This window comes from Dermacentor silvarum, chromosome 1 (assembly GCF_013339745.2).
Source record: "Dermacentor silvarum isolate Dsil-2018 chromosome 1, BIME_Dsil_1.4, whole genome shotgun sequence".
Taxonomy (NCBI): domain Eukaryota; kingdom Metazoa; phylum Arthropoda; class Arachnida; order Ixodida; family Ixodidae; genus Dermacentor; species Dermacentor silvarum.
This window is the reverse complement of record NC_051154.1, coordinates 206,242,692-206,270,317: the sequence shown is the minus strand read 5'-3', so window position 1 is coordinate 206,270,317 and position 27,626 is coordinate 206,242,692. Positions and strand designations below refer to the sequence as shown.

The 27,626-nt window shown below is 46.6% G+C and overlaps 1 protein-coding gene across 1 annotated transcript in view; it reads left to right on the top strand.

Annotated features, from left to right (window-relative positions):
* The window catches only part of LOC119436610 (annexin A7-like), a 30,578-nt gene extending 9,835 nt beyond the window's left edge, over positions 1-20,743 (top strand). The window contains exons 2-9 of the mRNA XM_049659077.1: positions 1,415-1,956; positions 4,360-4,564; positions 8,361-8,440; positions 10,022-10,078; positions 10,945-11,134; positions 12,370-12,428; positions 18,897-19,019; positions 20,681-20,743. Coding sequence (XP_049515034.1) covers positions 1,415-1,956; positions 4,360-4,564; positions 8,361-8,440; positions 10,022-10,078; positions 10,945-11,134; positions 12,370-12,428; positions 18,897-19,019; positions 20,681-20,743 — 1,319 coding nt within the window. The remainder of the gene's footprint in view (positions 1-1,414; positions 1,957-4,359; positions 4,565-8,360; positions 8,441-10,021; positions 10,079-10,944; positions 11,135-12,369; positions 12,429-18,896; positions 19,020-20,680) is intronic.
* Positions 20,744-27,626: the final 6,883 nt, after the last annotated feature.

The following is a 27,626-nucleotide window of genomic DNA, read 5'->3' as shown; positions in this document are numbered from 1 at the left end:
GATTTCACCAAAGACCCAAAGCAATCAACAAGACTGTCAACATGACTTTCGGTACTGAGTGACAAAAAATTGTCAAACTTATCTGCCAGAGTATCAGTGATAGACGTATCGTCAGCTGCCTTGTTAAAATCGCGAAATGTGGAATAACTAAAGCGTTTATGTGGGATAGGGCAGTTAATGTGTATGAGAACTGCGTTATGGTCCGAGATTCCTTCCACGATATCGTACTTAAAACCTAGATGAGCAAGACTATCACTGATAATAACTAAGTCAAGTATGGAGTTCAGCCGCGTATTCTTATCCACTAATTGAATCAGGTTATGTGACAAAGAAAATGTAATTAAGTCTCTACAAATAGAGGCATTAGAGGCGGAATATGAGAGCGAAGGCCAGTGAATGCCGGGAACGTTAAAGTCACCAAGAACGACTAAGTTAGAACTGTCGAGGCTATGGTCATGAATGAAATGCGAAATATCGAACAAGTCACTAGGACTATCAGGGGGGCGATAAAGACCGCAAATTGTTAAATTCTGTTTATGCACTAGTAACTTGCACCAAACCGATTCCACATTAAGAGGACCTGGTAAAACCGTAAAGTTAAAATCGGAACGTAAAAGCAGGGCAACAGCACCACCTTTCTTATTCTGACGGTCACACCGGACAGCAATGTAACCAGGAGGCTTGAATTCTGAATCGTCAATGTCTTCGTGAAGCCATGTCTCTGTGATGCAAATAACATGAGGAGAACATGAAGAAACCAGCGAAAGAAACTGTGGAAATTTGTTCGTTATGCTTCTGGCATTAACATTCAAAAGCGCGAGATCAGTGGCAGAATGAACGAAATGTCAACCTAATGAAGATGCCTTTGAAAATTTTGCGCTAGAATCAAAACCAGGAGCTATTACTAAACTATTGGAGGCAGTGTCCCAGTTATGACGTACATTATCAATAAATAATTGATCAAACCTCATTTTAATAACCGAGCCATTATTCCGCTGCTCAACCGAAGCTTCCCACAGCTTTTTGCGAACTGCGCGCACTCTGGCCGAAAAATCTTCGGAAATTTTCATGCCAGAATTTTTCAGCTTATAAGCGTTTTTGAGCACTACGAGTTTATCGCTGAAATCAAGCAGGTTTAGTCTTGGCACAGAAATAGTCATGTCCAGGTTGTCTCCGTTGTCTTGAAAAATCAGCACGTCTCTTAGGTAAATTTAGTCAACGATTATCCTGTATTCTGCGCCTGTAGACCGCGATAAATCACGAAGTTCCCCAAACTTGATCAGGTGGCGTCCGCCTTTTTAGTCCAATAATAAAAAAAGATCGGAAAGTTATGTACCCGATCACTATGCTTTTCCTATTTTCCAAGTACGACGGTACCTGTCCGCTAATATGAATTATCTTCGTCGTTTTCCAGGGTATCCGCCGACAATGAGCCCAGGCTCAACAGCAGGGCAATATCCACCTTCCCAGCCAGGAGGTTATCCGCCTCCTCAGCCAGGAGGTTATCCGCCTCCTCAGCCAGGAGGGTACCCGCCTCCTCAGTCAGGAGGTTATCCGCCTCCTCAGCCAGGAGGTTATCCGCCTCCTCAGCCAGGAGGTTATCCGCCCAGAAATTCTTCAGTGACAATGCTTATGCCTGGAGCACCCCCTCTGTCTCCCTTGAATGAAGCGCCCTCCTTCCCTGAGCTGCCGACGCAAGCAAGATCGTTTCCGACCCCGTCGTCGTCATCAACGTCAATCGGCGATCCAACCGACAAATACCCCTCGCCAAGCGCTCTGTTTCCCGTCAGTGCGCGGCCTCGTTACGAGACGCCGACTGCTGCCGTTTACCCTGCGAGCGATTACAGTTCGAGCAGCCGCGCTGCCAGCGGTTACTATTCCCTCGGATACGCTTCTCCCGCGACCGGTGCGCAGTATGCATCGGCGTCTAGCGGAACCACCTCGGGCGGAACGAAGGTATACGGGGCTTCGCTTGGTTACTACGGCGGGTCGGGGGCCGGAACCTCCTGCTATTCTCCAGGACGGGTGAGACCGCTGGGCGTACGATGTCATGTCATAGTCATGTCCGGGTTGTCTCCGTTGTCTTGAAAAATCAGCACGTCTCTTAGGTAAATTTAGTCAATGATTATCCTGTATTCTGCGCCTGTAGACCGCGATAAATCACGAAGTTCCCCAAACTTGATCAGGCGGCGTCCGCCTTTTTAGTCCAATAATAATTCTCAAGAGTCGCTGATTGTTTCTTTGCTACAAGTGAGATCGTTCTAGCAGGCGATCTGAAGGGCAGGGAAGTTGTCGCGAAAGCGCGATTACGGAATTGAAATAACGCTACAGCCACAAGACATAGCCAAAAAGAAAAATTCTTCTTTTATCTTGCGATAAAGCATTCTTCTTTTTTTTCCGTCTGCCTCTTGAATCGTGAGAAACGTACGCAATGCTAAAGGCCGGACATACGTGAAGAACGACAAAAGACAAAACTCAGCATGTCGTTTATCATTCCTCATTTTCTCCCCCCGCGCAGCCCATCTATTTGTCTTCGTTGAAGAAATTTAAAACAAAATTTGCCCAGGGATACGGCTGCTTTCGAGGACTTGAAGTGCGAGGACGCACACTCCTGAAAGCCAGTCCGCAGCACACTTTCTACTGCACGGAAGTGGTGCTCCTATATATAGAAGTGGGTTTGCGCCGTCTACCACAGACATGATTCCAGACAACTTGTTTTGCGCATGCGTTGCCACAAAGGCTGACCGTCGCTGCTCGTGCTTGGCGGTCCTCTTTTACCACTGACTCGGCTGTGCGCCAAGCGTGCCTCAGCCGTCGCCAAAGTGCCAAGTGAAGGCCCATTTCGTCGCATCGCACGAGGCAGTCATTCCGCACGGAGGAAAGGACAGCTGTGGCTATGCCACCAGTCGACCAGGGTCAAATGGCCTTGATCGGCCTAGTGATCTCCGATAGGTGGCGCGCACCCTTCTCATGCCCGCTCTCGAAAAGTGTGTTGGCGGCTGTTCATTTGGCTGCACGTAAAACAAGACACATTTCTGGCATACAATCTCTCGTGCTTGGTGTTTATGCCTTTTCACTTGTGTTATACGAACACAGTGCTTTTTACAGATTACGTTTCATTTTTTATTGAACAAAAATTTCTTGATCGGCTGCTTAATTGCTACGTTTAAGCCACGCGTTCATATTGCATACCTGTTATTCTCCAAGGCGATTACATTTCGTAAACAAATAAGTATAGTTCACCTGATCATTATGCCACATGTTATCGCTATATGAACAGTGTCATTCACGAGGAAACATGCGATGACATCTCATTTACTTTTTATTGTGCCTCTGTATTCGCGCATCTATATAGTATGGGTTGTTCTTCTGGCGCTTCTACAGTGTACAAGTGAAAAAATAATATTGCCGGTTTGTTTCTGTACAGGGAACCATAAAGGCGTACAGGCACTTTAATGTCCAGCAGGATGTCGAGGCGCTCAGGAGAGCCTTCAAAGGATGGAGTAAGTGATAACAGAAAGAGACAGAGACAGAGGAAAAGAAAAACACGAGCACAATTAAACGGGGCTTTTTGACTAGCTGGCATAGATGGTCAGAAACCATAGGATCATCTCATGTTGGTCCATCTTCGCACTTTTAAGGTTCGCGCACATACTCTAGAGAGTGGCTGTCTAGCCTAACGTGAGAGTAAAATGGAATACATTTTTGTCAACCATCCTTTATCATATTAGCCAGTGAAATCAGCAGAATATTATCGTAAATTTTCGCCCACCTAATGTTGCTGTTCTTAGGTGCTAGAACCACCAGCGCGAACATCTACGCTGAAGGCTAAACGTCCGGGATGTCATCAGCGCAGATCCCCCTTTCTAGATCTCCCAGTGGGTTGGCAGAACACAGTTTCAGAAGCGCTGCTGTTAGAGACGCATGCTTGCGATCCTAATATTGCACATCGCGTCTGCCACAAAGTATTGACAAAGCCAATTAATGTTACGTTGCGCTGCGCCATGATCACGGAGCACGCCGACTCGCACGGGTAATTCATGTTGCCTCATCAGTATCGTATCGACTCACTCACCATGCGATGTGTTTTCCATTTCAGTTACAGACTGCGCTACGGTCATCGGCATCCTGTGCGCTCGATCGGACTATCAGCGGCAGGAGATAGTCAGGGTCTACAAGCAATCGTTTGGACGCGTAAGCCTCCTGTGCATGTTCGTACGTGAATTTATTTGTTTTCTTCTTCGCGGGTACGTATGCTCGCACTTGTCGGATTCTTCGGCCAGCAGTGTTTAAAAAAATACCGAAGAAAAAAAAAGTAACGAGGAGTAATCAATGGCAGCTCTCGTATGACGATCGCAGGACTTAATGGGCGACGCGAAGTCTACTGTGCGCAGTAACTTCGAGGACGTTATAATGGGGCTACTCTACCCGCTGCACGAGTACCTGGCTCGCCAGCTCCGCAAAGCCATCGTTGGCCTGGGCACCGACGAGGAGTGCCTCATCGAAATACTCTGCACGCACAGCAACGAAGACATCCGGCTCATCAAGGATTACTACCGCCGGAGTGAGCGATCGCGTTTCACATATGTACGCGTGCTCCAGCGAAGGCGAACCTAGTCCGAGATTATCGATGCATTAAAAATAATTAAATTCTCGGTCAAAGACACGATCTGATTATGAGGCATGCCGTAGTGGGGGACTTCGGAATACTTTTGACCACCTCGGGTTCTTTAACGTGCACCTAAATCTAAATACAATGGATTACAAGTCGTTTTAGGCGAAAGATCCAGGCACACAGAAATTTCGGGAAGGAGGAGGAGGAAGGGGAGGGCGTAGGACCTACCCCCCTCTTCCGGCTACGCCCCTCGTCTTCAGCAGACTTGTGCGTAACGAATTACATGTGATTGATTACTCGTAATTAATCGATTACCTTTTCTTTGGTAATTTAAGTTAACGATTACATTGTTTACTCGGTAACGCTCACTGTAATTCAATTACATTTATCAGTAAGTAATTACATGTAACCAGTTGCTATATTGACGAGACAAGCTGTGACAAGCGATGCAGATTTGAGAACATGAAGTAGGTGGGACATGCAGTAAAACGCTCGGGATCATGCAGCACCGCAGCCTTTGCTGCGATCCTCCGTGGGTGCTTAGTGGCTATATCCACATAGAAGCCCAACACCATATATGGTGTTGGGCTTCTATGCACGAGGTCGCAGGATCGAATCCCGGCCACGGCGGCCTCATTTCGATGGAGGCGAAATGCGAAAACACCCGTGTACTTAGATTTAGGTGCACGTTAAAGAGCCCCAGGTGGTCAAAAATATGGCCGAGTCCCTCACTACGGCGTTCCTCATAATCAGATCATGGTTTGGGCACGTAAAACCGCGTAAAAAAAAAAAAAGCCGTGCTGCGCATGTTCGGACAGTGAAACCCGTGTGCTCAGTATTTGTTTCGTCATCTTGACGCTCCACCAGAAGTTGGTCGATGAATGGAACTAGTAGGTCTCGATAGCGAAGGCCACTTCGGAAGTAAATGCCAGGAAATGACACACGGACGATTTTTTCCAGCTTTACATGGGCTCAGCCAGGAGTGTATTCTCCAGGTCCCAGCAACGATGAAGTTCTGTGCTTCATATAGGACCCAGGTGCTGAGATAACTACAATAATGTGTGCAAGATTCTTGTAAGTTAGAAGACCGCCTTACCCTCAAGCGCGCACATTGCACGAATTAGTTAACCTTCCTGTCTTTCTCTCTTTTTCCTACTCGAGCAAGTTTTTAGTGTTGCTGCTGATATCTTCACAACAAAAACGAGGAACGATGACCAACTAATACTTTGAAAAGCAATTGTTAGTGCAAATAAACAAGGTATGAGGGGCTGCTAAGGACGCTCTGAAAGGGCCGGGCCAGCTTCTTCTGTACACAATATCCAGGCAATGTTAATAAAAGTTCAGAGAAAAGTAACGTAGCAGTAATCGATTACTATTGAGTAATACCTCAATTACTTTCGTGGGGCAGTAATTGGTAATTGTAATCAATTACATTTTTAAACGAAGTAATTGTAATCGTAGTCGCGGTACTATTTTTTCTGTAAGCGTGTACAAGTCTGGTGTTTAGTGATTTTAGTTAGAGCCTGATGGGACCTGGATGGTGCAGTGAACGTAGTTGGTATTGCCGCAGCAGCCTTAAATCCAACTTATCGCGGCATACTTAACAGATGGGCAGACTTAAAAAAATAATTATTCGTGCGTGCTCATGGACTTCGGCGCTCCTTAATATGACGCTTGTCGGCCTAAAACCACTCATTCAGGACGTGCCTCATGCTGAACACACATTAAACTCTCAAACTGTTCCAGTGTTCCACTCATTAAATAAGCGAGAATGAAAAGGATCCGTAGTCAGAACTTTGTCTTTCAACGCAGACCAGGCAGCGTGCTCTGGTGAATGAATGAATGAATGAATGAATGAATGAATGAATGAATGAATGAATCAATCAATCAATCAATATATCAATCAAGTTATTTCGTATTGGCAGTACATGTTTCATAGTGTATATACAGGAGGAGGCCCAAAAGTCGAAACTGCAATTAGGGCCTCCTACAGCAACATGAATATAGTATATCAAAGAAGCGCATACACAGCAATCCGAGTTGCAAAAACGAAAACAAAAAAGTAGAAAAAAAGAAACAAAGAAAAAGAAGAAAAATAAAAAAAAAATAAAAAATAAAAAGCAACAGAAGAGTCAAATATACAGTGATAGGTTGTATACAGAATGGCTAAGGATTCAAGGATTCAAACATGCTGCTTTAAATTTTTTTTGAAGTTGTACAACGACATCGGCGATTTAAGCGGAGGAGATAGGTTATTCCAAATGGATATGGCAAGGAAAGTAGTCGTTTGCTTGCCGTAATTAGTCCGTGCATTTGGAAACAATAAATTGTTTGACAGAGCAAAACGCGTCATATTATTGTTAGTAATTATGTCTTCAGGAAGGAAATTAACATATCCATATCTATTAATGGATTTAAAAAGGAGAACCAGGATGTGAAACTTATGTAGTCCCTCAACGGGCAGGATATGTAGTGATTGGAACAATGGCGCAGATGGTTGGCTAAAAGAAGAGAAAGTGATGATTCTTAGTGCTTGCTTTTGCATAGAGATAAGCCTAGAAAGATGAGTTCTGTACGTACTACCCCATGACGTGATACAGTAATTAATATGGGAGCATATAAATGCATAATAGATTGAGAGTAACGCATCTAAATTGAAAAATGGTCGTGTTCTGATAAGTGCTCTTACTCCAAAACCAATTTTGTTAACGACACAGGTGACATGATGATTAAACCTAAAATTCGAGTCAACGATCACACCTCGAAATGTAGCACGACGTGTTTGTGGTATGACAGCATTATTGATATGTATTGATAAGTCCGAGGGAATTTTTTTGAGGGGCGTGGAATACCACAAAATTGGTTTTGGACTAATTAATTTTAATAGAATTAATGCGGCTCGAGTCCTCTAAGGATTGTAACAACGCGTCGAGATTTGCAATTAGTTCCGAAGATGTGTTACCAGAAGTCATGGTGGTTGTGTCGTCGGCGTACAAAAGACATTGGTCTGTATTCAAATAAGAGTGAAGGTCATTAATATATGTTAAAAAAAGCAGTGGTCCAAGAATTGAACCTTGGGGCACTCCTTTGTTAATTAGTTTATGAGACGACAATATTGCCACCTGTAGGTAGTGGGTCGGGGGCAAGACTGGGTCGAGCCCAAGAGAACAAAGAAGACCGCGCGCCCCTTTCCCTGCTCGAGCCAGCCCCGACGGTCGCGTCTTCCGAGAGCCAGCTGCTCTGCGGTTTATTAAACCTTCAGGACTACTTCTCGTGACAATATACCTTCAATACACACACTGTCGGATTAATAACCTTTTATCAGGGTTAATGCCGGACCTGTAATGCCATAGCTTTCGAGTTTGAAAAAAAAAAAAAGAATACAGTGATTCGAAGGCTTTGGTGTAGTCCACAAAGACCGCTCCAGCTATCATACCACTATCAAGCTGCGAATGAATGAATGAATGAATGAATGAATGAATGAATGAATGAATGAATGAATGAATGAATGAATAAATACCTCGACCATCTTACCCAGTCCTTGTGCAAATTGCTCGTATTGTCAAATGATTAGCTGTAACTCAGATTCGTCGATTAATATTTTGTTATTGCTGAACTGATCGGCGCATATATTATCTAGTTTTGTGGTATTCAGTGGCACTGTTTGTTCGCTTCTTATTAGGATCGCAATATATGCTGATAGTGTACGTCGATAGGTGCTCTGAAACTTTTTCTTTTTTTTCAGTATTTAAAAAAGAACTAGAGACGGACGTCATTGGTGACACATCTGGTGATTTTCGGCGTCTACTGGTGTCAATGTGTAATGTAAGTGTGTGAGAGCGGTGTGACGACTAGATTATATAGGGACTAGGGAAATATCAATTTTCATTTTCATATAGACTGTATAGAATACTGAAAATGCTTCCTTCCCTCTTAGCATGTGCATTCGTAATCCAAGTTGTGCACATGTGTATTAGGTGCACTATAGATTCTGTTCGCAATGGTGTCCGCGCTGAGCCGGGCGTCGATATGGTGGGTATGGATATGGTGACTATGGTGGCCTGGTCGCCTAACCGGCCCAGAGCGGTAAACCCTCTGCAGTAGTGGGATTCGATATATGAAGTTCGCAATGGTTTCTCGCGTAGGCTATAAAGTCGATGGTTGTCGCCATCGATTCTAACGAATGAATGACATCTCGCCAAGTATCGCTCCAGCTTTGGCAGACATGCACTATACGCGCCGTTTTTTAGACATATGAATTAAATACAGACTACATGGCATAGACAATTGCTGTCATCCGTGTATCCAACTTTGTATGCATGTGTGCCAGAGAACATCGTCAGTCTACGCCGACATTTCACCGACACTACGTGTCGGAGCTTTCCTGCTAGAGCAGTTACGCGCGCCGGTAACGTTTCTGACAGGAAAGCGCTGAACACACAGCGTTAGAGAAATAGAAACAAATACGCAAACGAATGGCAGCACTTACAGTTGTGCGACAGGGTTACACCTTAATCGGGGTGACATTTTTATGTTTACTGAGCGAAGCTGGGTTGTCCGGTTTACACTTTTGACCACAGCAAATGAGTTACTCTTCCGGCAGCGAAGGTTCGCATCAAGTGTGAATGGCGACATAATTGTGCAGGATGGCGGGGTCAACGTCCACCTACACGACTACCGAAACAGCTTCCTGTGACGTTACAGGTCGCAGCTAGCCGACGCTAGTCGCTACTGTATACATAAAAATAACGATTACATTACATTCTAAATTTCTAAATTCGACCTGAAAACTGTTAATGCGCTTTACGCAGGGAAATAAAGAACCCTCAAGCGCGACATCTGGGAGGTCCCGCTGTGACGTCACTGGTGCCACGGTTTGGGCGTCAGAGAAATCGAGAAAGAAATTAACCTGCGGCCAAACGCGGATAGAGCTTCGAATGAGTATAATATAAGAATCTAGCCTGATTAGATGTTTGCCTTAATTCGGTGTCAGCTCAAACGTTGGCTTCAATACAAGGTGGGGATATGCTTTGCACTCTACTCTTCATGTCCACATGATTTAAAGCCAACAACACATAGTGCCCGCCAGTGTAGCCTGCCAAGAGACAATTTTTATCTAAAAGGATCTGACTTCCGTAACTAAAGCATGCCATTTCAGTTCTCGATGTTCTGCTATATGCATATACTTTTGTATCCATCTCGACTTTCTCAATTTACTCATACATAAACAAAACCTACTTTGGACTCCCCTGTCGTATACGATACCTTTATCACGAGAGTTTAACCTCAAGAAAAGGCGTTCTAGTCAGCTCCGTCACGGGCAGGTTATTCTTTCATGTGCAAATGCGTTTTGACAGCAAATTTATGCATGGTGTTCCCAAGTACATTAATTAAAAAAAATTTCAGGCTCAGCGGGAAGAAGACACTCCCTTGGATCATGACCGTGCACGTAATGACGCTGCTGTGAGTATTGTCGACGTCCTTTCATTCTGTCCGCCAGTGAACCGGCTGGAAGAAGTTGAAACGCGCGTCTTGTAGAAAACCGGCGGCTGATTGTGGGATGAGATGACATACTACGACGAGTGACATTTCTTTTTCTTAGGCGTCACGGGACCTACTGAACGAGACCCCATAAAACAAATTTCGGTGGCAATTGCGTTGTCCTCTTTCAGCTCTCGACTTGTCCGTAGGCCGCATTACAAAAACTATAGCTAGCTTTCACAACCTCAGCGATGCTTTCGGGTATTTGCGTGTAGGTTGTCTATACGTTTCTTAAACACTCGTACGACTCGTAAAGAACTATCAGCTTCGCTAAGGAATTCCATTGCAAGCGTATTTTTTAACCTAATAAATCAATTTCATTTAAGGCGTGTTCTTTGTGCCCACGTCACTCTTTCCTCGCTCAATAAGTATTCGATTCAGGACTTGCAAAGCAAGTTATTTTTGCATCGGAAACCTCCCCTGATAAATAAAGTGCAGCATAGCGTTCTTTTTTTTTTCTGTCTTTTTTAGTACCTATTAGTACCTATTTGTACCTATTTGTAGATGCGGATGAGGCAGCATTATGATCATTGATTGTGCCATGGGCCACATAAATATTATTTCGACATATTACAGCGCTGAAAAAAGAAAAAAAAAAAACGGAAAACACGCTGCACGAAGACAAAACGGGCGCTGAAGACAGGCCAGCGCCCGTCCTGTATGAGTTTCCCGGCTTTTTTTTTTTTTTTTTTCAGAGATGTAAGTCGCCTTTGTGCGTGATGCTACCGCTCACCTCATGACAATGTCTTCGGGTATGTCAACCTTGTCGTGTACGCGGTTGTTCCCAGCTGTTGTACCGGGCGGGCGTACTGCGCTGGGGCACGGACGTGTCGGCGTTCAACCGCATCATCGCCAGCCAGAGCTACGAGCAGCTGCGCCTCGTGTTCCGCGAGTACAACGCGCTCGCCAACCACACCGTCATGGAGGCCATCAAGAGCGAGATGAGCGGAGACCTCCGCAGGGGATTCCTCGCCATCGGTATGCGTATATGTGGCGATGCCTGCCTTAGTAATATTAAGATCTATGGGCTGTGGTCGATACTCTCATACCCGGGTCTCTCTATATAGGTCGTTCCTTTCAAGGGTATTACGATGTTTGATCTTTTTCTGTTCCCTGTGGAACGCTGTGTTGTGCTCTCTATTATTGAAAATAGGTGCGCCGTTAGGACCCCTCGAACACTTTTCAGCAGTATTGAAAAATCCGGAAAGGAATCCTGCCACGAATTACCATTGGCAAGGATTAGCCGAACGCGCTTTGTATCAGAGCTCTTTTGGCGCACCGTTACGCAGTGTACCATGCACCCTGCGAGGCGCCAGATGCGCATGTGCGTCGCAGCAATGCAAGTACACGCCGCATGACTTGGTATATACTTGGTCGGGGCGTTAGCTGTTCAGCGTTCTTAGAAACTTCTGCTCTGGAAAGAGAGTTGGCGATAAGGCGGCAGGGGTGTGCTCAAACGTTTTGATCAAGAGTTAACGTGCAGTGACCTCTTTCGAGACTTCCCATCTCATGTCGCCATTCCTACTAACGGTATAAATTCGAGTGGTCGCTTTCGAGCGCCCTGGCGGGGCGCTTTACATTCCGCTGGTCGACATCGAGCGCTTGCAACGCATTCGCCTGGTTCCTTCAGAGCGACGCACTCCAGCTCAGAGCGCTCGGAGGCGATCTCACCTTCTATAGCTGGGAGCACGACCGAGATGCGGCAGAATTCATTCCGGTTACGTGGCTGCTCCAACTACTCATTTTTCTGGTACTATTCTCGAGAGGGCACCGCATCGCTGCAAATAGATTATGAGCGCTGTAGGAACCAAATCGAACGTACCATGAGTGATGGTATGCGTTATCGCCAGCTCAAAGCGATCATGCTGTCACGTCATCACACGTCGTCTTGCTGGGGCTCTGCTCAGGCTCGGCATCATGCGAGGCCTCGACGTCATCCCTGTGAATGAAGACGTTTTCACCGTCCCCAAGGGACGAAATCTGCAATTGGCCATTCCTCTCCGAGCTTCTTTGTAACTAGTAGCCGACGCATGAACGCTTATTGAAGTCATACTTTATTTTGTTGGTGAAAACTGCCTTAGCGATTGTTGTTACTTGTTACCTATATTTTCTCTGCATGCTCGTCAGGCAAGCAATTCAATCATGCACTTTGTACCCGTTATGTGCGCCACGTATACAGCCATTTGTGCCATTTGTTAATTTTTTTTTTGCAGTGAAATGCGTCTACAGTCCGCCCTTTTATTTTGCCGAAAAGCTCTACTACTCTATGAAGGTGAGTCGCTTCTTTAATTTATGTTTACATTTTTACGCGCGCGTCCTCATACGCACGAATTTGGGAAATCGGACTTAATTCCCGTTTGGCCACTGCGTATAACTGAAGTGCTTTACTCGCTTAGTTGGTAGTCATCGCGTCTCCCCAATTCCTGTATCGCGATTGCTTTCTTCATTGTATGATTTTTATAGAAACTTTAGCGCCTATTTTTAGCGCCTTTAGCGCCTATTTAGCGCTTATTTTTTCTCATGTCTGCTTACAGGGCCTTGCTTTATCTAAATGACCCAACTTTTTCGATGCTTCTCACTATAGCTGTCGATCACTGTGTTCTTGAACACGGTGATGATGGACAAATGTCATTGCCCTATATTCTTTGTTGTAGCGCAGGCAGAACGGCAGACAGACAGAAAGGCCCATTAGGTATGTGCGAAAGTGATTGATCAAAAATACAACCCTGTTAGTATTCCTATAGTAGACGTGAGCTACAGCTGGTATGCAGCTTATCGAAGCGAGCCGTGTCCTTAACATACGTGCTACAAAAATGTTAAGACTAAACGCTGGCCCAATTGTTCACATAATACGAATCCCGATGTTTAAGATGAATTTACATGACGAGCCGAATCGTTGATTCCGTCCGCAGACGAAACGTGAAGTAGCTACAAGGAATGAACGTTCCGAACGAACACGGGGGCACCGCAATTCTTCTGCGGTGCCCCCGTGTGCGTCTTGATTCGGCGGCACTGAGACACTGCGCACTGAATCTGCAATTCGGTCCACCGTGAGAAATCCAGTTTTAGGCTTCGTATACAATGCATATTCGTTAAGGAGCTTTCCCCTCTGACTGACGCAGCAGTTCACCCTCATACGACTCCTATGTGGGACATCCTTTTGACAGCTGGTGCAACCTTTAAGAGAACTAAGTTATTCAGAAGTTCGCGCAGAAAGACGGACGGAATGAAGACGAAACAGGCATCACTAAGGCCGTACCAACTTGCTCCTTCGTGTTTGATACAATTATTTTGGTTTTTGGTTTCGTTTTAAATGGGGACGCAGTATTATGTCTTGCAGCCTCACTAACCCTCAGCCTGCCTAAAAGACGAAGATTAGGTGCAACGTTTGCAGAAGCTTCCCACAAAAGGTTTTGAGAAACACGCAACTTCCAAAGGCCCTTACAAGTCTTTCCCAGAACTGCGAAGAAGCGAGTGGCGAAAACGCAGTTTCGATGCACTGACCGCTGTAGGCCGCGTGGCGACGTTCACCTGCACATTATCGTACACGAAAATTCCCGCAGTCAATTCCGTGAGCCGTAGTGTGGTGCCGTCACGTTCCCTAGCGCCGACGTCACGCGATATGCCTCCTCCTAGCCGCACTTCGCCTTAATATTGACTCCCTTCCAGACAGCTTCGCTCCGATGTCACGTGACGCCATCTATAGTGCAAGACGGTGATGAAAGGAGCTAGTTGGTAGCTTCTTTAATTTTGATTTCCTTCATGATCATTGCATTTGCCCCCTCTTATAAATATATGGCCTGTTAGAAAATAACACAGTTGTGAGTTTGCGTGCCATTCGTTTCTCCCTGTGTTTCTCCCCGTTACCGTGTTCCTTGTCTCGTGTTGTGCATAGCATAGCAAGAAAAATATGAACAGCCTTCTCGCGCTATACCAGCGACTCTCACCTATAAATTATAGCTGTGGCCAATTTCGTGTTACGCCACCACCCTACATCGCCGTAATCTAGCCATGAAAGTACCACTGACCGACATTCGCCGGTAACAACCGAATCCCCTAATGGCCATACGTTGATAGAAATTGATTTATTCAAACCCATGCGTCCGCTGCCACGTGTAGGAAAAAAACGGATTCTAAGAGCTATGGCCTAAGATAACCTAAAAAGTGGATACTAAATGGTCTTATTTTCTGATAAACAAGAAAAATGCATAGCAGACTTGAAAGAGCTAGGGCAATGAGGTCGATGAGTTACACATGCACCGTACTTCACTCTGGGCACGAAGTACTGTGCATGTGTAACTGTAAAGAAGTGGTTTAATCATATTCTTGTCATCCGCTTTCAAGAAATTTGACACTAAACTGACCTAGGCATCTGCGTCATCCCAGAGTGCCGCAAGCAACCTTGAAGTGTGTTTGAAAATCACTGAGATTGCGTGAAAATACCGGACGTGGCAGCAACATGGCAATAGTTTCATCTACTGCACGTAGTTTAAGCAATGAAATACAATTTTTACCATAGCAAACATGACGACATGGTGGACATAGTTATTTTTTTTCATGTACTTGGAGACACAGCTTTTGGCATCTAACCGTGGTATATAAATTAAAAAAAATTGTTTAAGTTCATGACGTGACAGTAGACAATAAAAACCACCTTGAAGAGCGATTATATCCAATAGTTATGTTCGAGTCTCAGGAGGATTTATATATATGTCACTGCGCTTCAATGACACTCCGCGTCAAAATTTCAGTTGCACAGCGTCTTCTTCAATCGAGAGATGGCACTGCGCTGAACTCGGTGGAGTGGAGGAAGAGCTTTAATACCCTTGTCACACGGACAGCCTTAACCGAGGTTAGGCTAACTACGGTTACGGCTGACCGCAGTTACCGCTAGCTACACGGCAGGCGTAACCGTAGTTAGCCCCCTAACCATGGTTATCGCAAACCGAGCTCCGCAACCTCGGTAGGGTGGCTAGAAGGGGAGGTGTGAATACCGGCGGCGCTTTCCTTGAGGCGCGCGTGACCCCCTTGCGCACCGATGCCACCAGGGGAAATATGGCGCTACCGCTCGCGGCGCGGGAAGGCCTGCCGGCCTCGCCTCCGTGCCTTCACCGTCAGTTTTGGTCTCGTCGCCAGTTTTGGGGTGTTTCACGCGGTACATAGCGTGTTGCACAGCATCGTCGTGGCATTGCCATCCTAGTATTATTCACGAGGCCTTTCACGATAGCTCAATCTGATCACCACCATCTGTTTTTTTTTTTTTCCGTAGGTTTATCGTTCACGACTTTATTAATGGAACTGCAGTCTTGATACCACGTCGCATTCTTGCCCTCTCAGAAGATGCCGTGCCCACAGTACTTCCGAACTTGCCAAAATACATTAGTAGGACTCTGATGAAAGAAAGAAAAAGAAGAGATACCTCACGTGCTCCACGGGTCCCAGGTTCGGCACGCAAACCACTTCGGTGTAGCAAGTTCCGCCTTCTGTGACCCTGTATGCCTGGACTACATATTCGACTCTCTGAGTACGAATAAACTATTATTATTATTATTATTATTATTATTATTATTATTATTATTATTATTATTATTATTATTATTATTATTATTATTATTATTATTATTATTATTATCTTACAAGAGAAGCGGCGCTTGTCTATTGACAAGACGGGGGAATACATGCCCACCGGCAGATAGGGAGGCTGCAAATATACAGCGGGACGGAATGCCCAATCCAGTCGCAGAAGAATTGTTAATTTTCGAGTTTAAGCGACCTTTGAAACTGTAGTCACTGCAAAAGTTTAAACAAAACATTGCTCGTTACCAGACTGCAGAGTTTACAATGAATGAAATGCCGCGGCTGTTGTGATAATCAAAATGGTAGTGTTCTTCATTGGAGAAGGACTTGCCAGCTGTAGCATCTACTTGGCTGGGCAGCGTCACAACGAAACCATTGTGGAATCTAAAGAACAAACAGAAGGGACCTTGGGGGCCTTTTATATCCATCAGAACCATTCTACAAGCTGGTCGATGCCCTTGAAAACAAGCTCACTCGTTTGCATGCCAAAGCTGTAGCAGAGTTTATGCAGTCGATCATGGTGGTGTGCTTTGCAGTCGTGATGTGCTAAAATTGGTTGCCTAGAGCATTCTGCTGCCCTGACATCGTCAGTTGTACGTTTTTATTGTGTAACAAGGATTCATTTTTTGCTTAAAGGTGTCATTCAGCAGGACATTGAGAATAAACTAAAAGCACTGAAATCTTGCGTGTTGTAGATCAAATTTTCCCATAGTTTTTTTCCTCACTTAAATATACGATTTTATGACCAGATCTGTAGCTGTCTGCAATCATAGGAAATTGCTTATTTGAGCGTCGAAAGGACATGCTACAGGTCAGCAAGCGCTGGCATGAAGTGGTTTGTACGTCGAGAAGTAATCGGGTAATGACTGCAGTTTACAGGTCATACTTACGGCACGCATAGGGTGATTACTGCTGACCTCGAGGACGACGGTCGCATTTTGAGGTAGTCGAAGTGCAAGGCACCCGTGTGCCGTAAGGTGTCAGTGCGCGTTAAAGAACCCGAAGTGGTCGAAATTATTCCAGAGCCCCCAGCCCCTATATGATCCTGATCCGGAGGAGAAAAAAAAGAAAAAAAAAAACGCGTTTGAATCTATCGATGCAATGCGGACTGGGCCCGTAAAATCTCACAGGAGTAATGATGTGTGCTGATAAAACGTTGATTTCATGATAAAGACGTATTCCATGACGCTCGCAGAAAGCGCGCGATACCCGAGGCTGGCGATGCGCTCATTTCGGCTGCGCGCCTTCCCGCGCCTCGGTCAGCAGCGCCGCCCTGCGGCATCGGTGCGCTGGGGGGTCACGCTTGCGCCGCCGGTATTCACACCTCCCCTTCTAGCCACCCTAACCTCGGTTTACTCTCGCAAACCGACGAACAGGCAAGATGGCGGACGCCATGGCAATTGCGAGTGCACCAGCGTCGTCCGAAATCGCAATGAGCCAAAGGCGCAATAACTGGTCCGGCGCTACAACAAGGACATTAGACAGTTTTAGTTTAGCGTTAGCGTAATAGCGGGGTTACGGGAAACAGCGTTACCGTTCCGCAAACGAACTTTGCAGAAAGAGAGTTTTAGTATAGCGTGATAGCGTAGTTTACGTGCGGGACGCTATTCTATTACGCTTTGAATTTCGCATACACAGGGCACCTATGTGTGTGTGCGTCCGGAAAGTGCGATAGGCAGCGCAATGGAAGCCAGGCGCGCGTTGTATTTTTACTTCACATGTCCGTCGATCTGCAACGAAACAGACAAGCAGTACAAGCTGTCTACCATAGCCTCCAAAATCCTCCCATCTCAGAGGCCATATGACGTCGTCGCGCCTATCTCCCGACTTTAGCCACAGATGGCGCTCGCATGTCAGAAAAAATTTCACACGGTAACGTTAACTCTGAGAAATAGCGTGCGTACGGTAAACGGTATGGGTCGGTTAGCGTTCTGCGCATGCGCACTTCGATCTCGCTATTCCGGTACGCCCGCTATTCCGGTAACCACGCTAAACTAAGTAGCACCATGCAGGCCGCTCACGTTTACGGTTCCGGCAAACCGCCCCAACGCCCGGCCCGCTCGCGTTTACCCGATTACCGGACAAGCTAAAACTCTCTACTGTCTATTATACGCGTTTGGGAGGATCACCTTACCGCACTGCGGTCGAACACAAGGAATGCCCGAATATATGCTAAAACTCGAATCATACACACAAACCACTTGAGCACAGGAAACACACGACGTGAATTATTCTCAGCAAAGCCTACTGACCATACGACACTTGTAACCTGTAGCAGAGGAAATAATGCGCACAAACTGCTAACACACCGCAACTACCACACACAACAAAAAGAAACGCAATGGAATGCGATGGCTCTCGTAAAGGCTACTAACTGGCTACTAGCCACTGTAAACCGGCTACAGCAAGCAGTGTTGAAAGACTTAATGTGAAACTCGCCAAGTTCATCAACATTATTTAGTTATAAAGGCTTGTAGTATTGGAAATGTGAGAGTATATTTTATTGCAACATTTATCTGCATGCTGGTTATTATTTCTGTATTATACACAGTGAACTTCACGCAAAATATTTTGCACACATGAGGACCACGTGATTGCATCGGTTTGCTTAACCAAGTCCGTGTAGCAATGGCAGACCGCGCTCGCGTTAACCACGGTTAACCCTGTAAACCATGGTTAAGCTTAACCGCGGTTATATCTGCTCGTGTGACAGAAAGATCGTTTGAGAAATACGGCCGCGGTAAAGATTTGTACAAAGCCGACATGAATTTCGCAATTACCACATGCGATCCAAAATGAATATTTAAACTAATTTGTACACTTCAGGTATTTAGCGAAACTATCGCTGAAATTATTTTTGCCGCTAATGTTCGCTTAGCCATGTTGTCCATGAAAAAAAAGACAGAGGCCTAGGTATGCCATTTTCTTTTAAAATAAAGCGTTTTGCATGAAAAGAAACACCTGGTATACGTCTGTATATAGTTTCGTCCAGTGACATTGTCCCAAAGCAGCACTGGAGTTGTGAGCGCCGCCGTAGTGCACGGTTCCCAATTAATTTTGACCACGTGGAATTATTTAACGTGTGCTTAAATCTCAGTGACATGAAAAGTAAACATTCAGGAATGTGCTTAATACGCTTTCTGTGCCATTTTATCAACTGCAGGGACTCGGCACCAATAACAAAGTGCTCAAGCGAGTGATATTGTCACGGTGCGAGAGGGACTTGGAGCTCATTAAAGAAGAGTACTTCGACAAATACAAGGTGACACTGGCCAGTGCTATTCAGGTACGAAACATTGACCCGTGTGCACAATAAGGATTACACAGAGAACCTTGAAAATAAGTGAGGGGTAAAAATGGATACAAAGGATGACGGCTCGACTGTGTCACCGTGAAATGTAATGGTGTAATTCCGCGATAGGCATGTAGGCATACCCGTGTGTGTGTGTGTGTGTGTGTGTGTGTGTGTGTGTGTGTGTGTGTGTGTGTGTGTGTGTGTGTGTGTGCGCGTGCGTGCGCGTGTGTGTGCGCGCGCGTGCGTGTGTGTGTGCGCGCGCGCGTGCGTGTGTGTGCGCGCGCGCGCGTGTGCGTGTGTGTGCGCGCGCGCGTGTGTGTGTGCGCGCGCGTGTGTGTGCGTGTGTGTGTGTGTGTGTGTGCGCGCGCGTGCGTGCGTGCGTGTGTGTGTGTGTGTGTGCGCGTGTGTGTGCGCGTGTGTGTGTGTGTGCGCGGGCGGGCGGGCGGGCGGGCTTTGCGTTGGGCGTGATCATCCCATGGTTAGAAAAGTCAGACGAACACGGACACCAACTTGCTCGTCCTTCTATCATTTCTATGCAATGTCGTGGCTATTCAGTCAGAAAGTGTTCGCGAGCGGATAACACGAAGCTCTTAAAAGCTGTACTAATTTATGTAACACTGGCGCACTTTCAAAATTACCACTGAATCGCTACATGACGATAGCTTGAACAAAATTATTTGTCATGAAAAATTTCGGTCTAATTTCTTCTTTTCCTTTCCGAAGCTGTCACGTGTTACACAAGGTAACTTGCGAACCGTGTTGCAACAAGGAAAACAAATAATTTCTCGCTGTCTCGCTGGTTGCAATGTTATTACGAGCACTTGCGAGATTAGCACGAAATTTGAACGCAGGAACATTAAAAACTGGGCGTACTATCTTAATCTTTTTCAGCGTGAACACGGGAGCCTGTGGCATTCAGTACTATCAGCACAGTCTAACGGTGGCGCCGAAATGTCTTGCGCAGGCCAAGTAGGTGTAGCGTAAATGAATGATTACTGCCCGCGCATGACATCACGTGATCTCGCTCGTTGTCTGCTTCTCCAAGCTGTCACAACCGACAAACGCAGTATTAGCCTCTGGAAAATGTATATCGGGGTGCATGAAAGGAGCCGTGGTGAAACGTCAATTTGTTCTACCACTGCAGACTATCCATGAGCATCTGTTTGCGAGGAGTGGTGAAATCTGAGGGCAGACAGAAACGTTGTGCCAGTTGTCTACAATTTACTCCCGTGTAAAATGGCAGCAGTGATTCCGGCCGAAGGATGATTCACCAAGTACATCGATCCAAGAAGTGATTAATCGCAGCCAGCAGCTATTAAGCTTCTAGTTGTGCCTCAGAGATTTGGTCAAGCATGAGTGGTCGGTATCTTCCTTCGCGTAGTCTATTTTTCTCTCTCTCTCTTATTACAGCGTATGCTGTTATGGGCTCATTTCAATAGCCGTTTCTGGTCGCGATGGTGCCGCCGCCGCCCCGTAGCCGCTATCGCAGAAAATGCGAAAAAAAAAAAAATCACCCGCTCTCCGCCGGGATCGAACCCAGGCCCGCTGCGTGGGAGTCGGATACTTCACCACTGAGCCGCGCAAGCGCCTGTGCCACGCAGAAGAAAAATTCCCTTTATACGCGCCCTGCGCCTCTGCGTCTGCGCGCATAGGCAGCTGCGCTACAGCTGCGCGCCGACGACCCGACCCTCCGCCAGTATGATGGCTCCATCTAGTTAACGTGCCCGTAACCGCCGCGTGCGGCGAGATGCGATTCAGACGCGATGCGATTTAGACGAGGCACTCAATCTCTGCTATCCCGATGTTAGATGTGCACCACGTATTCTGGGTACACGTTATGGCGTCTCCTCGCCAGGTACGAACCGCTGCTGAAGAAGCGAATCGTAGAGCTACGTGCGCGGCTACAACCAGGCATCATCGGGCTCAGCTGACTGCTGTGCAGAGAGCATTAGAAGCCGCAGCTCACCGGGCGGACAGTTGACATCGTTCTCGTCAAAATCGAGGCGAAGACACTTTGCCCCGAAGACTTTGTTGTGCGTGGTACCGAAATTGGAGCTACTCTTGCGCCGCTCAACCAGCTTACGCTGTGACTGTGCTGCGTGTGCCGCGCAGGCCTGTGAATTTTTTTTAATTGCAGGGTGATTAAATTTGCTGGTAAAAGTGACAGTGAAAATGATACTCCATGGTACTGAGCCCAGACACCATGGAAGTTCAGGAACGCACTGTTTGATCTTGCAGCTGCTTTGTGTAGCTTATTGGCTGTCACCCGCTTTTTTTTGGCTGAGAGCTTATCATCTGTCACCCCCCCCCCCCCCCCACCAAAAAAAAGAAGAAAAAAAAAAAACCTAGTAGACGACAGTCGAGCACTCCAATGACGTGATGCGCGCGAACGGAAGCTACATACTCTCGCCACACATGCGCACATCGATTCTGCGGTGCCGCTAAGCTGCACTCGTAGTACGAAAGTCACGCGCCCCCGCGTTCACGCTCAAAAGCGACCAAGACAGTACACTGCCACGTTGGTTATTGTATATATGACACGTATTTTTCGCCTTCGGGATTGTACAAACGCAATTCCTTTTTTACAATAATAGCAAAAAAGAGATCGAAGCAAAACCTTGGCAGCACATCAGCGTGCATGATGCCGCAGTTGTGCCGTATCGTGGGTGGTGATAGGTCAAGAAACCGTGAAGCCCGCCCCGGTGCTACCAACACTCTTGTCGTGGTTCCCTCTGGCCATTTTAGCCACTCTACCGACCAATGGACGGTCTCCAAAAATTTGGGCAGATTGCTTAGACGTTTTCTATTGATGCGAATGCATCAAATGGCCCATTGAACGAAAAATTCGGCATCTGTAGCAGCGAAACACACCTAAATTACGATTGGCGGCTACGCCACCTCACGTGCGCGCCTCGGCGGAGCATAGCAAGGGAAAGGGAACACCTGCTGCGGCGTCAGATGTTGTGTGAGGGCATCGCGGTGACGCACGTTACCCTCGCTTTCGGAAGCTTGCGTTATCCTCGCGTTCCTTGTCCGCGCAAGCTCTCGCCTGCGTTCAAACTTCGCCTCGGTAAACGCTATAAAGAAAATTAATGTATGAAAAAAATATATTCGAAAGGAAGAACGTTGGCGGTAGTGAGTTTTGAACCTACAACCCCACGCTCAGAAGCCGAGTGTCGTACCCACTGGGCTAAACCAGCGCCTTCTAGATAGCAAGTCTGTGCACTCTGCTTTATGACATCATGCTACGTGGAGCGAAATTTCCATTGTCAAGCCCGGCGTGACCAAAGCGGCGACGTCAAAATCGCCGTGGCTTACTTGGGAGCGTCCCCATTAGATTCTATGGCCGTCGGACAAGATAGCATGACGTCACGGATCGAAGTTACCGGCCTTGTGGAGGCGTTGGCCAAGGGTCTTAACGCGCTCGCTTCCCCCGAGAAGTTCATAACTCGAAGGACTGAAGCGGCGTTCAATTGGACCTCAATGCTTTCGCATTCACTACTCATAAGAAGTGCTGAAGTGTCCTCGGATTTCCTGTTTTAACACAAACAGTGGGCTCCTCCACCGACACAGAAGTGAGGCCTGGGCCTGCAGCTACACTAACCAGGACTTCATCTCATCTGCCACTTAGAGCTCATCTGCCACTTGGCCTAATTCATTGGCTGATGGTTTAGCATGTAAACTTGGTAGGGGCTCTTCAATAATTCTGAACGTTGGAGAGCCCTGCTGAAGGCTTTCAGGCGACGGGCCTCCAGAGATGCGCAAGCTATCACTGCATCGTGCTTTTGAGTGAAACTGCAAATTTTATTCTATTGTTTGAAACTGACCAGTGTTCACTATGGCGATGCGTAGGCATCACCCCGTCGCTCTCGATGACGGCCTCACCCAGGTGTGAACTTCCTTAGAAATTCTAGCGGACAAAAGTAAGAAGGGCAGAAAAAGCGCTTGTTCTTATTCCGGCCTTCTTACCATTACCAGTACTGCCGATATTATTTATGTGCACCGTCAGGACGAACACTGTGTCACGCCGAGTTACAGCATGCAATTCGTTTCTTCCCTGCAGTCAGACACGTCCGGAAACTACAGGAAGGCCCTACTTGCCATTGTCGGAGGCAACTAAGGTGCACCTGCTTGACCGCCAGTCGTCATCGGCTCGCGTGCAGAATCCGTCGGAGGCTGCCAATGTTGCCGCAGGATTCACTCGGGACAAGCGAGCGCCGTGAATCAAATCCTTCGTCTACGATGCAGAAGCCTCTCACGATTTTGAACTAGAAATTCGAGGGCACCTAAAATTATACCTAGCAGCGCTTTCATTCCCGTGAAGGTAGTGCGTCGATTTGTGCAATTTCTAGTAGCGTCGCACTGGCTCCGCTACTTGATCATAAATTTGTTCAACACTTTTTAAACTGATGAGAAATTATTTATGCGTTGATTGTGTCAATAATAAATGCTGATCTGCTCGTCAACTGAATGCGTGCTTTTTTGAAGTGATGGCATCAGTTGGCATCCGGCAGTTACGATAAAACGCGCGCGCGCACGCACACACGCGCACATACGCACGCACACGCTGCTGAGCTGTGCGACAACAGCGTGCTTTGACATCCTCAAACATAAGGTTGTGATTACTAACCCACGATTGTGTAGCGATACCGTTTCTTATAATATTCCTTTTCACGCTTTTCGCCCTTCGTTAGAGCGACGCTCTGCCAGCGTTATCAACGGGCCGTGAATGGAGGATTGAGTGGCATCGAACGATGGATGACAGAGCGGCCTAGATGAAAACGCTGCCGACTGCGCTGTAACTTTTGTCTGTTTGCTGCAGCATGAGAATGCATGTTTCGATGTGACACGTATGGCAACGGGACGCACTCAGTGAACCATACACTTCATGATTTTCGTTTATTTGGACAGCCTGCGCGGCTCCTCGAGGAATGATCAGAATTAGTGATGGATTAAAAGCAAGGGTTCGTTTCTTTGTTCGGAATTTGTTGTAGTTTGTTTTTGAAGTTGTACCCCATACTAAGACCCCGTAGCAGAGTTTAGAGTAAAAGAGAGCATATCAGGTCATCTTCTGGAAAAAAAAAATGACTTGTTGGAGAAGTATTTGAAGTTCGAACTGCCGACACCCACAGTTTCCTGGCGAGAAGATTCTCGTGGTATGATACCCACACCGACAACGTGAATTTGTCCGCCATCACTGACAGCACGTTTTGCTTCAACAGATCATTGGCTAGACTAAAATTGTTTTTTATAAAATAGTTCACATTATAAAACAATTAAATGGACTGGCTTCTGTCGCTCAATGGCCTGTTTCAGAAAACGGCATAAAAGCCTTCTTCCATGAAGGTAACCGACGCAATAACGGTGAGGTTTTTTCTGTGACAGGATTAATCGGTGACGATGCTCCTGTTCAAATCAAGTTGCTCCTAATTTTGTAGAAGCTCAATAGTACTGTGCTGTTAATGCAACGTGGTAGAAGTGTTCTGACGTTATAATCGCTCTCACACCACAGCCTTATAATGATAGTGTGGCATTAACATCAGTATATAGTGAACAGTTGTGCAAGCTGACTGCGAAACAGACCAACTGAGTTCATTTGTGGCATGATGGAGGATGGACATGAACTCACGACCTTGCCCCTTTACATCGTGCAACTCTATATCGACATTTTTTGTACGAACAGCGTAATATAGAGTGTTTTGCTGATATGCTGTTGCGAGTTCTTCTTTGACAGCAAGGGCGTTCCCGCAGTCGTGCATCGAGCGTCAATCCACAGTTAGAGAAGCCTGTGGCTCTATACTTTCCTCATTCCTACGTTGGCTGAAGGGTTTCTGGGGTAACCCAAGTTGAAAAAAGCACTGCGTTTTCGCCCCCACAGATTTTAACAGCGAAGCTGTTTAAGCCAACCGTAATACATGGTTCGTATCAAGAAACTATCATAATCAGCAATGAAGAAATGAAAGAAAATAAACTTTCTTGCGAAGCGGGATTTGAGCCCACGTACCCACGGTCCCAAGGTGAGCGTCGTAACCACTAGGCTATGCAGCCACGCCTGCAAAACATGCATTTCTGCGAACCATATGATTGCGTTCGAGCGTCGTCGTCTTCTTCCACAGCTGGAGCGTTCGCACGCGCTCGTGCCAATGCTCCGCGAGGTGCATTATCTCGGGAAAGAGATAAAGAAAATGAGATCGAGAGAGAGAGACGCATTCACTGAGCGAGTCTGCTGGAACGCATTGTTGGCATTGCAACGCGGTGTCGTTGTTGCGAGCTGCGCTGTGCAACGCGCAGTGACGGCCGTAAGTACGAGGGAGAGAGAAACGCATTCACGGAGCGGGTCTGCTGGAACGCGTTGTCGGCATTGCAACGCGGTGGAACGCGGTGCCGGCATTTCGGCCCGCTTCGCTGTGTCTTGAGCTTTGCGCAGCCTAGTGCAAGCTTTCGCCTTTTTCTTTTTTTTGAAAACCTACCTGGAAAATCCATCTGACGATCCACACTGACCTTGGAAGCGAATCGATAGTCTCGAATCGGTGACGCCGCGCTTATGATGCACGAATCATCCTCTATCGCTTACCTGCATCAGTCGCGTCCGGGAGCGACTTTTTTTTAAGCGAAGCTTTATTGGCTCACTTGTGTCGTGGTCGGTGTACGCGGAAAACTATCATCATCAGCATTAGCTCGAACGTCGTCGTCTTCTTCCGCAGCGGGCTGGTTGGCGCCCCTCGGGTTGCGCTCGTTCTCGTGCCCGGCACGTGCTCGTGCCCTTGCTCCCGTGTTCGTCGTCGTCGTCTTATTCCACAGCTGGCTGAATTGCCGCTCATAATTCCAGCGTAGAATATGACTTCTCTTCTGTCGTCGTAATGGGGAGGCCGCGTTTACGGGGGTATGAGCCATTGCTTAAATGGGTATGAGCCACTCATTGTCTTACGTGACGGACAGATTTAATTTTGAAGCAATTTAATTTCGAAGAATCGCAAGCGGCAATGGCGGGCGAATGCTGCTAACCACGCCGCCGAGCAAACTCGAGACATTGAGCGCAAGCGACAACGGCGACGAGCAGAGAATCCTACAACGCAACGGAAGGAAGAGTTGCACGAAATCGAAGGAAAAGTAGAAGGAAAGGGAAGGACAAGTAGTACGAAAGGGAAGGAAAAGTAGTAGGAAAGGGAAGGAAAAGTAGTAGGTCAGGTACACACACGACAAGCTTCGCTTACCCCCCTTTTCACGACAGGGGAAGGGCTGGTGATTTTTCTTTTGCAGTCTTTACTTTTAGCAGTTTAGCGATTTCTTCCACTTTGTTCAATTTATACTTAACGTCTTAACTGTAATTTCATCCTCGGATGTGGTCCCTCCGAGCTCTAGTTTTCGTCGTGTATAGACAACAGCTCCATCTCAACGTCATCATTTCGGTATTTTAAACTTTGGTATGCAGAAATTTTTTTTCTTCATACGAAGCGTTTCGGGTTTGTACAGCGCTGCTATAGTCGTGCCGCTTTCGGTTCTACTTGTGTCTTCTTGCGATAGAGACTCTGGAGTCTTCAACATAAACTTCTGGAGCGTGCTTGGAATTTCTCTGGCCAACCTGGCTTCTGCTGGTGACTTTTATTTCCGGATTTAATTTGTTAGGATTGAGCAAAGCTGTGCTCTACACTATCGCGCAGCTGAGTTTGATGTTTTCGCATACGTCAAAAGCCAGTTGCAGATCACGAAATGCTTTACTCGCCACTCGGGTGTCCGCAGTGTTTCAAATTGTTTTAGCTTAAGCTGGTATGTAAATATTTGAAACGTCCTAAGAAAATAGTGCCTCGCCTCGTAGGAGAATAGAAGACATGCAGCATGGCCGGTGTACTTGACACTACGGCCTGGGGTATACACGCAGCGAAATTTTATGACGAACTTCGCGCGTCAGAAAAAGAAGCGGTGCACGACGCAAAATGTTCGCCGGCTTGCGAAGTTCGCCGCGTCAGTCCCAATGGTAATGCTTGCACGCAGGCTCCATAGTGAGCGTGGCCGGAAAGCGTAAAAACATATTAATGTATACGCAATAGACAAAGTAGCTATTTTTAAAATCACTTATTGTTTCGTAATATCCAAATAATTTTCCAATGGATAATACGTTTAATATTGCCGATCATTGCGATCGTTCGCTGTGAGCCGAAAGAAACCAAATGCAGCCACCCGTATATGGCCTGCTTAGTGATGCCGCTTTGAGCAATTATTTCGAATGAAAGTGATGAATTTTATAACGGTGTCCCTGCTCAAAACAACGAAAGAAAAATCAGCCGGGACTCCAACCCACGCACTCCGCATGGGAGGAGGAGGCTGTACCACTGCCCTAAAGACACGATGGCGTCTTCTTATATAGCAGAGAATTTGTCACGCTGTCGGATGGGTTCAATAATCTTGGTAGCCGAGCGCCCGATTTCGGCTTGCTAAGATGTCTTTCCGTTCTCATTTTAGTCAAATTATGCGGAGAACTCACCTCTTTGACATAACCGGCACTTGCGGTAGCTGCTAAAAGCGTCCTTTCTTTGCAACACTTTGGAGAATTGCCGTGTTGACATTGGAAGTTGAATAGAAGTACGACACCATAAATCA